This window comes from Betta splendens, chromosome 5 (assembly GCF_900634795.4).
Source record: "Betta splendens chromosome 5, fBetSpl5.4, whole genome shotgun sequence".
NCBI classification, from domain to species: domain Eukaryota; kingdom Metazoa; phylum Chordata; class Actinopteri; order Anabantiformes; family Osphronemidae; genus Betta; species Betta splendens.
Genome location: NC_040885.2, coordinates 16,795,626 through 16,809,962, shown reverse-complemented (window position 1 = coordinate 16,809,962; position 14,337 = coordinate 16,795,626). Strand labels below are relative to the sequence as shown.

Genomic DNA, 14,337 nt, shown 5'->3' with positions numbered 1-14,337 from the left:
GTATGTTTGTTGACCTGTATCCAGTCTTTATCATAAGTTTTACACATGTGTGTGTGCGTTGTGTAAAACGGTGCAGCATATTTGTAAGTTGATAGTCCACAATTGTAATGGCGTTGTATTACAGCAGATGGCAGTGTAACGCTGAGAATGGGCTTTGTAGAGTGCCCGTATCATACGTTTAGATTGACTTTTGACCTTCTTGGCATTAGACAGCCGGTGAAAAGCTTTTGTCTAACGAGACACAGGATCTTATTTTGCTTTTGAATCACTCAAAATCAATTCGATAATGCAGACTGCAAAAAGAAACAGGTTTATCCGCGTTGCTCACATTTTAATCGTAGAATATAATCACAGGAAACTATATTAAGTATTTTTTTATTCTGTAAATCGTGGCTCTACTAAATAGTATTTACGGTACTGGGAGTAGCTCCATTGCTCCAGTCTGCTGTGATTTACGGTAACTAACATGCTGCCTTGCGTCACGTTTTCCCGGGGTATAATTTACCCGCTGAATACCAATTGCTGTGTTTTATGTGGTCGTTGCTTGACACAAACGTCTCACAGTCTTTCTAAGTAAGTACGCGTGTATCTCAACTGCAGTGTGGGCTGTGTTAAACTTTCAGTGTAAAGTTTACACGTCATTCATGTAGATTTTATTAGTTGGCGGGACCCAAACTGTGACAGTTGGACCAAGCTAACGTCTGGTTTAGCTAGTCAGCGGTTGGGCTAACCTTACTGCACCACGGCCCACGTCAGGATAACATGAACTGTTGTTAACATGAAACGTCCATAATGAAAACGATGGGAATAAACTAACAGAGTAAATGTAGTCCCTGTAGCAACTGTGTTAAACCATTGTTCGTTTGTTACAATACGAAGCAGGGCCAGTAGGGGGCGCAACAGCATTACTATAGTACTAAAGTTGACACATGGGTGAACTTTCTTTTTGTCATTAGATTATGTTCTGATTTGTTTAGATGCTATTATAAACATTTATAATAATTATGAAGTTACTTAGAGACTTAAACTTTATAATTAGGTACAATGTTTACATCTACAGGTCCAATAATGTTCTCTCTGCACATTAAAAATGAATGTGGGAAATATTTAATGTATAGTATAGTGACACTTGGAGACTAAGCTGTAGCCCTCATTGTTTGACAAAAAGAACAAAGGTTTCAAAGCACTAACGTGTCACATGTTTTGATATTTTCAGCGATGGAGTGACGTATGCTCGGGATCATTGCCAAGCTGCTATCAGCACACATCACTCTGACCTATGCTCCTATTTAATGTTACAGCATTGTCACAGACTGTGACACCCTCTGCCTCAATGTACTGAGTAAGTGAACCATAACGCAATACTCATAAGCAGTCAGGGTGTAACAATAATAGTTTTAAAAAGTCTCATTAACAGGAACGAAATCAGCAGTTCTTTTGCTGTGGCTATATCAACTGCACACACACATACATGTATTTACTGTACATAAGAGGATCATGCTATTTAAGCTTATTATGCTTATTATTGTTTGGAACTACTGGATGTATCACTGTTTTTGTAAAACCTTTTCCTTTGTTTGCTAAAAGCATGTGTTTCCAACATTTTTAAAAACATGAAACCACAACACAAATAAGCTGAAAAAGACCCACACAGATTGTCAGCAATCACAGTTTATGAGTTAGACACGGTTACTACTAACAGAGAAAGCAGGCTTATTTACACATGCAGTGGAATATGAAAGCAGCTAGTTGTTACAAAGAGAAGCACAATTGTGTATTTCTAAAAACAAAACAAACAAAAAAAACGTTTTCTCTGACCTCTAAGGAAGTCAGTCTTGAGAAGGCTGAAGCTGTTGAATGCTGGGTTGGAAGCTAGACATCCCAGAAGTAGTTTTGCTTACCAGTATAGGAATTTAAAAACATGAGGGATGGGCATTTCCCATTCCTCTCTGAATTGAAAAGGATACTGCAGTGCAGCATTCCCATAGTTGGTGGTAAGAGATGGAAAACATAATGTTAGCTCATCTTGGACATTACCAGCAGTAAGAAAAACAGATGCTTTATACTGCTGCAGATAATTACACAAGGTCAGTAGTTCTAAAATATTGAGGCAAATTGTTTTCACACATTTCTGGAATTCCCATATCATGAAAAGCATTTAAGCATCATTCAGTTCTTCATTAGGCCTAAAGGTCATGTTTGGTGCAATCCATTTAATTACACTGTGTGTAACTAATATTACTGTATTTAAGCTGGTCTTTTGCTTCTATGAGACTTATTAAGAGTAATAATAAAAACTGTTTGCCGACATTTTAAAGTTTAATATAACAAAACATAGTCTTTATAAAAATAGCACATTTTAGTAAATCCAAACATGATGGATCTATTGAATTTACTTCTTTTCCACGGTCTTACACTTAAAAGCTTCTAACAATCTTTAAAAAACCTAAAAACATTTCCTGAATGATATTGTAAAAATAGTCACACATCTGTTTAGTTTAACACTGTAAAGAAATGAATCTTCTTTCAGCTGCCTGGCTTTAATTGATGCCTTGCACTACAGTTGTTAATTGAAATAGCAGAGCATTTTGTGTATGTGTCTGGGATCAGCAGCTCTCATTTGGCATTACTTTGTTGATCTTACTGCTAGAATAAATTCACAGCAACTAACAAATCCGAGTTAGTTATCTGAGTCTTGGTCCTAAACACAGTGCATGTGTATGTTGTAAGGACGGTGATCCCAAGTTTTTCACATTGCAGGCATCGTCATTATGTCATTGTAGTTGTAGGCTTCATTTTAGTTGACATCGGTGTCCTAAGAGTGTAAGTGAATGCATTTATTATCACTGAGTTGTGTGTGGACAGTCTCTGAGGCAGCAGTGGGGCTTGTATGTTTTACGTTCCAGTGGGTGATGGCTACAGGAACGGGTGGATGGAGTGTCACCATTCACATCTCTGTGTCAGCCACCGGGGTCTGGGTCTGGGAGTGTCCGTTGGTGGTGGGGGCAGGGTTGTTCCCATTTTCTGGTGGAGACTCTCCATTGACCGTGGGCTTGTCGACGGGCTCCTGGGGCAGTGGTGCCACAGACACCAGGGTGTTAGCTTGGTTCTCCTCATCCACCTGGAAAGACTCAGCCTAGGGAGTAAAACATCACATACAAACAATGAAGCATGTGGTAATTGAAAATGTATTTGGTTTTGTGGGTGTTGTTCAACAATAAACAGATCTGTTTGTTGTTAATGAAGTTTATGGGTTGCAGCTGTGTGCATGCTTACAAGGGAGTGGGTACTGTAATGGCCAAACCGGAGGATAACATCATGCACCAAGCCTAATTTAAGGCTGTAGCACAAGCCTAAGCAAGGGCTTAATGCTGCTTTGACTTAAGAGACACATGAGACATGCGTGTCCTCCCCTGAGTAAAGGATTGACTGGAGGTTAACCTTTTTATTGACCTCAAGTCTACAGAATATGTACCCTTTTTCAATCAAGTAGAGACTGTGAACCATTTAGAAAATGGTTCTTGTGGGGTTACATTATCTCAGGTTAGGTCAGTTAAAACAAGCGCTTTCATTGTCAAATAATAATGCTGTGCTTTACCCCACAATGAAGCACTGAAGGAGCCAGTGTATTAAAAGGCTAAAAAGGAAATCGTAGAGTTGCTGGCATGTCAGGGTCCGTCTTGGCTCATTTTATCTAATAGCTGAATAGTAGTCAGTTTATTACAAAACCCACCAGTCGGACTCCTTTGGAGTTCTTACGATGGGTCTTGAGGTAATAACCAGCTGTCAACAGTGCAGCCAGCAACAGGCCGGCCAGCAGCAAGGAAACCAGGACCAACTTTGACTTCCTCCCCCAACGTGGAACCGCTTCTTCCACATCAGTCTGAAAACAAATGAGAGCAAAGCAATGTGAGTTAGATTTTTTTTATGTTGTATTGAAAGCGAGTGGAGTTCAGAGTGCTTTTAACAGGCCAAGAAACCTCTGGACTAACTGAAAGTGATACGCATGACGGAGAGATTAGATGCAGATGTTTTCAAGGTGTGGGATTCTTTTTTTTGTATGGACGGTCAGATCTATCATCCAGTTTCCATTTAATCTTTTTTATCAAAACTGACCTTGTCAAAGCATTTGTTTATAGGGAGGTACCTGCAAAAAGCAGTGTTTAGACTAAAACATACCAGCGAGCATACTTCACCCAGTTACACTGAAGAATTCAGAGGCATTCAGTGTGTGGTGAACTAAGGAGGGGAGAGTAGTGTATTGCAAATGCAGAAAGACAGATGGGCGCGACAGGCATTCCCAACACTCCAGATTGGTCCCTGGGTAGTAGGAAGGAAAATGCTCTGCAGCTCACTACAGCGCTGTTTGTAAGCTTTGTGTTTGTCACATTAACTGTCATCCAGGGATTTCAGGGCCTGGAGAAAAGTGTTTCCTTCTCCCTAATGTCCTTTTCTGTCTGCCGGCAGTTTGACTCAGCCAGCAGATTTATTGTGGCTAGATCTAGTTCATGCACACTTTGACTACTATGGGATGTTTATTTCATTGGTTTGTTGTCTTCCTGCAGTATCTTGGCTGAACACACTATGGCGTCGAAAAAAAACAAGCCTGAAGTCATTTGGAGGAGAATCACAGTTAAGCATTTAATCACATTTCCTAACTGGATTGAGCATTACAAAATATTTGGACTAAATAAACTTCCTGTACTTGTTTATAGCAAACTTATTATACAGGGTATAAGAAGGGGTCACTGTACCTTGTCTTTGATGTTGACATTGTTGAACTTGTGAGCCATGCCTGTAACATCATCTGCAAAAAAAACAAGGTCTTTGTTTTTCTATCAAAGTGTATTTATTTATGGCAGCAGTGGTACAATACTTGGAAAGATGTGCTACTTATCTAATACAGGCCTTTAGAGATATGTTATGACACTGAATATTATCTTCTAATAGAGATAAGATAGAGAAGAGTAACAGTGTGTTGTGTCATGTTTTTATCTTACTGATGTTACTGACCTTCAACATACTTTCCAGACACAATGGTTTCATCTGAGTTGTCCTCCTGGTAGATCTCTAGTTTACAGTCCTCACCGCACAGCTCCTGCAGAACGCTTTGAATTTTCGCCTTTGTGTCTTTCTGCAAGCAGATCAAAATTAATTCAAATTAGTTTTGCATGTGTTTTTTTTATTACGGTAAGTCGTTCTAAAATTCCAATAATCCCAAATTCCTAATTCCTTACAAAACTGACACATTCTCTTCTCTCCTTTTTGACCTTGTTTTGTTTTCAATCCAATAAGGGCTGTGACCGCCTTGTGTGTGACCCCTTTCCCTCGTGTAATCTGATATAAACATGTGTCTGCCACAGCATAATTTGTTTAACATAGTAAGATATTTAGTTACAGTCAGGGCAGCTTGTTAAATAGTTAGTTATGGGCAGGGCACCGTGACCTGTATCTGAATCTCTGTACAACTACATAATCGTGTCATTTAATACGTGTGTGTACTGTATGAGGTCAGTACAGGCATCAAAGCCCACATACCTTCCTGAGTGCTTCAGTTTCCTCATTATAAACTCAGTTTTTATCTAACAAATAGATGCTTTGCAAGAATCTAAGATGGTAGAATGAAAATACCTCATTTACAGTAACCACATTTACAGTGGGCAGAGAAAAAGATATTTGAGTGGATAGGAACAGATCAATGGAGTTCTCTAAGAAGCATACAGGGGAGCACAATCCAATACTTTGTTGTATATTCTGTTGCTTACAGCTATTTATCTGTTGTTCTAGTGTTGAATAATGCATTTGACTTCTCAGGCTGTATGCAGGCTGTCTAAGAAATGGGAAATCTGTGTTTCTAAACACTAATCCACCCAAGTTACATCTTTAGGCCCCTTTGCCTTAAAGATTCTGCTACAGCTGTGAGCCCACCCATTGCGCCTCTTTCTGTATGCCCTCGCAGCTCAGTTATGCACCAAAACCTCCTTCTCATCCTAGAAGTACAGTAGATGGTAAAAAGAATGTACACAACTTTTCAGCTTCACTGGAAATGAGTAAGAAGGAATTTCCTGCTGAGCTTATGTTTAGCAAGCTGATATCCAGCTGGGAATATTTGACTATTCTCCTTTCTGGTGTATTTTTTGGTTTGCGTGTGTGCATTCTGAAACCGTCAGATCACACAGTTTTCAGAAAACTCTGTGGTGTTAGTGCCACAGAAGCACATACTTTTCTTTCTGTTCCATCAAGCAGATGTTATGTGTTCCATATAGTATAAACAGATACAAAAGAAACAAAAGGAAGGGTTTGTTTTTAAAACTTACACAGTTGGAGGAGGACTTGAGTTTTAGACTGACAGCATTTTTGTCCTGGACCGCCTCTTTGCTGACACAGACAACATCATCCTGTGGCACAGGGAGAGACCGGAACTCTGATTATGCAGTGACTTCACATTCCGACTGTCACACTCAAATACAGAAAGAAGAATGTTTATTCTGGTTCCTGCTGTTCTTTTATTCATATTCTACCATTTTGTGTTTTTTAATGACCTTAGAGGAATTCCGAATGGACCCGAAGCACAGCATACTACAGTACCTAAGCAAGTGTTTGATTATCACAGAAAAAATGGGAGATTCAGATGGTCCCACCTATACAACATGAATTATTCATTTGCTAAAAATTTGTATTCCGTTGTAGCAGCATCACATCTTTAACAACAGCAAACAAATGCATGTAGCTGCAAATACATAAATACATACCTATCCTCTAGAATAGACTTAAAATATTTAATATTTAACTAATTAACTAAGAAATTGTTTTCTATATGTTATATTACAGAATGTCAGCCACTGAAACAGGTGGCATCCTTTACCTTTGGGATGTTCTGGGGACCATCACCCCTGGCGGGAAGTGGGGTCTCTGGTGCTTCAGTTTTAGTGACGTGAGTAGATGAGGGGACTTCAGTTTTCTCCATTACTGCCTCCACTGTTGTCTCTGTCATAGGTTGTGAAGTCAGTTCTAGTGTAGGTAAAACCAAAATTTGTACTTGTGAACCTTCTGACTCTGAAAAAGCAAAATGTTGGGTTTTAATATAGCATTAATTTCAGGTATTTCCTAATGGTAACGTCTACTGAAATTTGCTTCCAAAGTTGCTGAAGAACACTAGTATCATACAGTATCTTAGACATAACGTAAATATTGGGTGTTTATTTAAGAAAATGGATTGTACAGTTGACTGTGTTTGTGCATCCTACCTGGAGCTTTTGTGGTCTTTTGAATTGCATCTCCTCGTGGCTGTTCCCCTAAATGTGACAGCGTTTTTGCAACAACTTCATCTTGCCCTGTTGTGACTCCTGCTGTAAAATCAAAGAACCATTTGTGTTCATTTTAAGTGATCAAAACATCATAACAGCTGGCATGGTGTGACATTAAATCAGGTGTCAGGCCTGAGGAGTTCATAATTAAACCCCCACTGGAATAATACCTCTGCACAGACTGAGCAAATAGTTCTGACCTCCTTTCACTCCCACTGGGACCAGTGCTGTGAGCTTCATGAAAAAGTCACAATTATCTATCTGTTGGTGTTTATATATTTATGAGCTTGCAGGTTTTCATACAGAACATACTTCCTGTCTGCGACAACCTATATAACATAAGGAATGTTTGTGTCAGTATTCATTTTAAATCAATCCTTCAGAAGTATTATCCTCCATTAACAGTTTATTGCAGAACAGGCATGATTGTATAAATTGTAGATCATGTAAACATCACTGATCCTATTGCATTAACATTCAGCTCTTTGATGTGGTCACAGCATGATCCACATCCATCCACATCTCTAGTGTCATCGGCACTGATGAATAGATGACTGATGTTTACACGTCAGTGAATCACGTCATTTGCATTGAAATGTAATCTGTTTCACTGTGAGGTTTAAAAAAATGTTTGGTGACAGTGACTCATCACTTAGGCAGAACTGTGAGACATAAGAAAATCTTCTAAAATATATGACTGTAATTGGAATGAGTTACCAAATGTTTCATCTTTTATGTTATGTTGTGGTGCCAGGTTAGATTCTTTGGACTAATTCTTAAACTATGGCACCACACCCTGTAGTCGTCCAGCTTATTGGCTCCAGGTCTTTATTGCAGTGATGAGGTCAAATTGCAGAAATGTGATCCAGAATTCAAACCACAAAAGCCAGCATGCATTCCTTTCACTTAGATCTCCAACAACTACAGCTTTACATCACTGAAAAAATATTCCCATAATATTCCCCGTGCCTCTGCAGGTCTTTTATTACTCTTTGGCTCTATCATTCTCCAGTAGTTCACACAAATATTTGATTTAAGTTTTAGTTGACTTTATTTTCAGTTTGTAGATGTGACTTTTGACCATGACCATACACTGTTGCCAGCCCTTATCATGAAATGTCAAAGATACAACAATTGCTAAACATCTGTAAAGCTATCTGTTAGGATTACTAACCTATGAGGTATGTTTTGGTGTGTAATAGGCTTTTAAACACATAAATGTCTTCTTCTAGCTGGACTTCCTGGGTCGCATTTCATTGTCTCATGGGTCCAATAAATAACAAACCACCACCAACACAACCCACGGAATTGTGTTTATGTTATGCACATTACCGTGAGAAAATACCTGCTCTTGAATCTGATCTTGAAACACACTGGGGAAGACAACATGCTACTAGGGTTTCTAGAGATAGAGATCTAGAGATTTCTAGAGATTTTATTTTTATATCACAATATATCAGTTTTATTTAATGTTTTTCATGTGTTACACAGTTTTTTCTCTAATTGAGCTTCCAGCAGAAAAGGCCCATGTACACACAGTGGTGGCATTGTGACCCACGTCCATCGCTTCAGTTAAATGAGTTGACAGAAAAGTGCCACAGCTAGTGAGAAAACATGGTGTGTGCTCTGTTAGCAGGTGTAAACTCAGAGGAGGTCCCCACCTCTGTGTACCAACTGTCTATAGCAGCTGTCTCATACAGAATGGGGGAAGGAATATTTTCTACACTCTGTGAGTACGATAAACATTCTCTTGTATCTTCAGGTTTCATCTGGCCAAAGTTAGTAAGTCATGTCACTATGTTCGGCACGTCTAGTTCACTATTAGGAGGATTTGGGTGTGGCACAATATCAGGTCAAGGGCTTTCTAGCCTTCTTAAGTTCATCTTGTAGAGAACTCTCCAAGCCTGTAGCCTACAGCTGCCGCCCCTCCATTTCTGCCTGGTCTGTCTGTTTATTTTACCCAAGGATGAGGCTCAAAATGGCTGGGTTGGCCTGGTATAAATAAAGTTTTCGCCTTAAAATAGTGACGCATTGTGGCAGCTGAAATGTGTTGTAGTAACTGTATGTTCACTTCCTGTCAGCAGTTGAGTTGTAGCAGATGAGGTAGGAACATTTTGTCTGTGGTGTTATAACCTATTGGTTTCTGATTGGGTACTAAGAAAGGGGATTTAGAAGGCCTTTTAAATCCACACCAATTAAAGCAACTGTTTGTTTTAGTAGTGTTGTGCTTGTGATGTCATGGCACCAAGGACGTCATATTTCCAACATGCTTGTTTTTGTAGTCCCATGAAAACAAGACTGTTTTTTAAGGCTGCTGACAAAGCCAGACTTTGCCCACCACTCTGACCAGTCATCACTCACATTCGCACTATCCTGAATGACCGCACCCTAGGTGGAGTAAAACAGCTGTATTTAATTGCCTATCATGACTAACGTGTAGAAAAATGGAGATCTAATTGACTGATAGTATTGTTTTGTTTTTCAAATCTTCATAATTGTGTGCATTTGAAGCCAACCCTTCATGTTTGACAGTTTTTTCTTTTCTAATGTAGTTGTACTCCGGATGTGTACCTTTTGTACTTCTACAAGACAGTGCATCTGTAGCCCAGCTCTCTGTGTCATCCTGACAACGTGACTTCTTAACCTGTCATCACCTCGCTGCCCTCATTCTTCACTTATTCAGTCAGAGCCACAGCTAACGGTGATTCTTTGCTAGTTTTAAATCATACGTGTCATAATCTTCTCTGACTCCATATGTTAAACAGCATGCAACCTGACTTCATTGCTTTCTTGAAGATTTTCCCACCAGATTACTCTGAAGAGTGTGGTCTGGAAATACTCCACCCTACACCCCCCATCTCTTGGGACTCAGGATGGAGGAATGTAACAGGCTTTAGAAGAAGGGAAGCCTAAGCTCCACACCCTCCTCCTCCTCACCAAGTCTCCCTGATGGTTTCACACACTGCTAATCCCAGGCATCTATCTAGGTAAGATGTAGGCTCAGTGAGCACACCTTTTACTCCTCACCTTCCTGTAATTTCTAATAATAGCTAAATGTTGAGAATGTCCACACGAAGGCACAGCTTCTGTAAAGTCATCTAAAAAATAAATGCTTTTTATTAAGTTTAGTCTTAAAATGAATAAGAGCAATTGAGATTTTTTTTATAAAAAACAGTTTATACATGCAGCCTACCACAAATTCACTGTAAACCTTTTTATAGTGCGTACCTATACGTAACGTGTAAACCAGCTGTTGAATAGCTTTAGTTGGGGACTCTCCAATAGCATTGCTTGGCATCCAAAACACTCTGTGCTCCATGTTGAAGAGGGACCTACTGCAAAAATATAGCTTCATACCCCTGGGGCCTCTGGCCTCTTCCGATGAGGGTTGAAAAACCCTCTTTGGTGTATACTGTGGGGTCTGCACAACTTACAGGACCACCATGTCCTGTTGATGGATGTTCTACTAGAACCCTTTCCACCAAATGCATCATGAAATAGTTACCATATGTCAAAGTGTTTTGAAGCAGTACTAGTAAATGTCTTCCTGCTGAGTCTAAAGAATCCAAGGATTTTCTAATAGCAGTCTGGAGTCATATCACTCCCTCGTTCTTCTAGATATAGTGTGCAGTGTATCCTAGAAATGTTCCTCACAAATGCATCTGCAAGACATGGGATCTTGGCACAGGGGTTGATCATATGGGGGCATCATGGGTGCTCCGACTTAACATCTGGAACTCTGCCAACATAAACTATGAAACCATCCCTTGTAGTATTTACGTTTTGAAAAGCTAATTTGAGTACAGGTGCTCTTTATGTATTATATTACGCTATATAGAAAACAGTTAAAGTTATTTTAGCCTTTTTGAACCTACATGATGCTGCAGGAAAATTGGAAAAACGCATCGATTAAGTGGTTTTTTCCATCTGCTGCTGCCTGTGGATTAAGCTCGAATTCCTAATGTCAAAGTACGGTACCTCTTGGGGAAACCTCTGACATTACTCTGGTGTCAATTAGATTGAAATTTGATCCAGAAGCCAGAAGTCTCATACCACACCCTCTCTTGCTCACTCACTCTCACAAAATGATTTTTGAAGTAGAATAGAATGTGGAGCAGAAATATGAAATGATTCTGACACAGCCTTTCTCTGATAATTTGTAAATATGCCCTCCCAACATTATGCTATAAACTCTAACTATGCACATTTAAAAAAAAATATATAAATATTATTCCTCAAATACCAAAATAGATTCTGATTCTATATGTACATTTCTTATTTTGCCTGTTGGATGTAATCATTCTGCATAAATAAATGAGCATAGTTTTTTTTTTTTTAGTTTTTTAGTTTTCATTATTTCATTTCATTTCATCATTTCATCATGCTGCTCTCTGAATTTGCCAGAGTGTGCTGTGGAATGTGACATTAGAGCCCAGGCCCTTAAGGTTAAACATGTAATGCAACTCTACCCTCTTTGAAACAACAGACTGCTGACCCCACTATCATGACCCTCCTCCATTGCGCCCCCTCTCCTGTCATTCCTGTCACAGCGATTAATAGCACAACTCAGCCCATTCTTCTCTCTTGGCATAGAAACAACTGGATCTCATGGTTTCAATCAGGCCCTTGAAACAGCACTTGCTACAGCTAAAGCTGCCCAGCTGCAGCATTCACCCAGCCCAACCCCGAGGCCACTACAGCGCCTTATCGAAAACACAGTGCCTGTTTCTACGGACCATAATCAGGAAACGTGACATCTGCTTTCAATTGGCACCAATATATCACTGACACACACACGCAGAGTCATGCACAATTGCCCACTATATTCCTTGCTTTGTCCTTTACTATGAATGGGAATGTCTATTTTAAATCTTAAAGTCTCAAATTAGTTTTGTCCACAATTGTATTTAAGAATTAGTTTAGAAGAATCTGCAGGTTTTAAAATTTGAACTATAAAAAACGATAACAAAGAAATACTGGCATCTCCTTATTCACTGATAAAGCTGGTTTATCTGTGAGAACATACTGAGGAAAGATAGTATGCTGTATACAAAGTGCTGAGGTTGGAGTTCTGATGTGAGAGATACTGGAAAGACAAGAGGAAAACACTATCCCAAGTAAACAAAGTCATAAACATACTGTTTATGTTTGCTCAGGTCTACTTGCAGAATGCCTGTGATTTTACTCTGCCCACTCTGTGCTATTTTCTACATGGGAGGAATGAACTCTGTTGTTTACATAGTTTCTTTGGTGCATCTGTTACACCAGTGGATACTACACAAAGATGCACATAATTATATGCTGTGGGGCTGGCAGCAAAGTTGGGCAAGGTTTGTTACTTAACTAGAGAGCCTCCTAAAACCACTTCACAGCAAAGCCAGGGCCTAAATGGAATCCTTTAAGTCTGAATGCAGCAGTGTTTTTAAGCATTTTTCTGAATTCATAGGCTGATATGCTCGAAGCAAATGAAACTGCTGATGATCTCTTTTCCATAAACTGTCTCTTGCCAAGCCAGCAGGTTTTAATTAAGCTTTTTAATGTGTGATTTTATTTTTAGCCCCAATAGAACTTTGCAGGTGACTATGCGTAATTCATTCCTATGTCATAGCTCAAAATTCTAGGCTCAGTTTATGTTTGTTTTGAACAAAACTTACCTTGTTTACTATTGACAGAAGTTACTAAGTTTTACAGAAGTAGCTTTTCTGAAAATGCTTCATCTTTGATTGTTTTTCTTGCTAATAGGGACAATTTATGCACTTAAAGTTGAATTGTATGCATCACACAGACTTATACATCTTATTTGTAAAAACATTTTTAATGTTTATTGCCTTATTTATGGCTTTTTTTGTAATTTGGATGTACAGGTTTGCATTGGTCTTAGTTTGACCTATTGTGGATTGTGTTTATCCTTTTCAAGCACTACAAATAAAAATGTAATTATACACTGTAGTAACACTACTTTTTCGGAACTAATTAGAGAATAAGAAATGATTCATATGCAGCCATGCGGGAAATTTGGATTGACATATCGTTTGTTATATGGCCATCCCTGCTGCCTCTCTGAACCCCCATAATATCAGTACAATTGTACTGTATGTGAAGTTCACACCCACTTCTCACAGACTCTGCAACTCACATTACAACCTCACATTACAAGAAGCTTAAAATAAATATACACATTTTTCGAACTCCTTGAACATCGTGGAAACCAGGTCAGCAAAATAGCAAAGCATCAGATGAAAGTTCTCGGATGGTTTTAAGTAAAAGAGCAAAAAAAACTTATGGGAAATTACAAGCTGTTTAGTTTTGAAAATGCATAAATATAAGTTAGAGAGTTTAATGTAAAATCATAATTTAAAATACCATTAAAATTACCCAAAAGGTTTTCGATGTAAGATAATAATGTCATAGGATTCTGCAAACGTATAGTTTTGTTGTCTGGGTCCAGTTAAAGATCTTTATCGAACCTTTTCAACTACGTACTAAATGTTAGCATTCCAGTGAGTAAAAGGGTTGTAGGGTTAAAACCTACATTCAGCTGAGTACTCCTATCCAACCCCACCCTCCTTGCCCAGCTCATTGAGTTGTTACTACTTACCATGAAAAAGTGAGGTGATGACCAGCAAAGCCAACATTTTGCAGGGCACTTCTTTTCGCTGTGCAGATGATGCTGCCATTCTCGTCCTGTGCTTGTACACGTCCGATAGGTGTGAGTGAAAAGAGAGGAAAAAATAAAAGGCTAATGCTAGTTGAGCCTGGGCAGTTTAGGGTTTCCTTGGCACTGGGTGAATAAAGCACCACTTGTGTTCTGTCAGTTTTTATATAGCCACCTCCCCCATCCTCCTCCCAAACTGAGGCCCAGCCCTACACCCCGTCTTCCACTGGTTACTTTAACCCTTCCTTTGTGCCCCCACCTCCCTAAAAGAAGACGACTACAGGACGGAAAAGAACTGGCTGTTTTTGTGATGTTGTGTATTTGGAATGCACATTCTTCAAATGCTTCCTAATGTTTCTACTATACATAGAGATT

The 14,337-nt window shown here is 39.1% G+C and overlaps 2 protein-coding genes across 24 annotated transcripts in view; one reads left to right on the top strand and one right to left on the bottom strand.

The window, feature by feature from the left end:
- The first annotated feature begins 97 nt into the window (after positions 1–97).
- The window catches only part of LOC114855320 (olfactory receptor class A-like protein 1), a 99,576-nt gene continuing 85,336 nt past the window's right edge, over positions 98–14,337 (top strand). For 2 of the 21 annotated variants that reach the window (XR_005897704.2, XR_008694741.1), the window contains exons 1-6: positions 196–457; positions 1,217–1,342; positions 6,832–6,934; positions 8,941–9,036; positions 9,860–10,008; positions 10,104–10,294. The gene's annotated coding sequence lies outside the window, so the exon portion shown is untranslated. The other 19 variants (XM_055509007.1, XM_055509006.1, XR_005897705.2 and 16 more) reach the window with 19 other exon arrangements.
- si:ch211-286o17.1 (hematopoietic progenitor cell antigen CD34) lies at positions 1,654–14,106 on the bottom strand. 3 transcript variants are annotated; one of them, XM_029150452.3, is made up of 8 exons: positions 13,906–14,106; positions 7,248–7,349; positions 6,866–7,056; positions 6,318–6,398; positions 5,014–5,134; positions 4,755–4,807; positions 3,734–3,883; positions 1,654–3,136 (listed from the first exon to the last, which is right to left on the bottom strand). In XM_029150452.3, exons 1-8 carry the CDS (start codon positions 13,982–13,984, stop codon positions 2,948–2,950), a joined length of 966 nt encoding a protein of 321 aa, XP_029006285.1. In that variant the 5' UTR covers positions 13,985–14,106; the 3' UTR covers positions 1,654–2,947. The 3 variants fall into 3 exon arrangements, with proteins under 3 accessions (XP_029006285.1, XP_029006287.1, XP_029006288.1); XM_029150454.3 differs by having other exon boundaries at positions 6,866–7,011; XM_029150455.3 differs by having other exon boundaries at positions 6,866–6,987.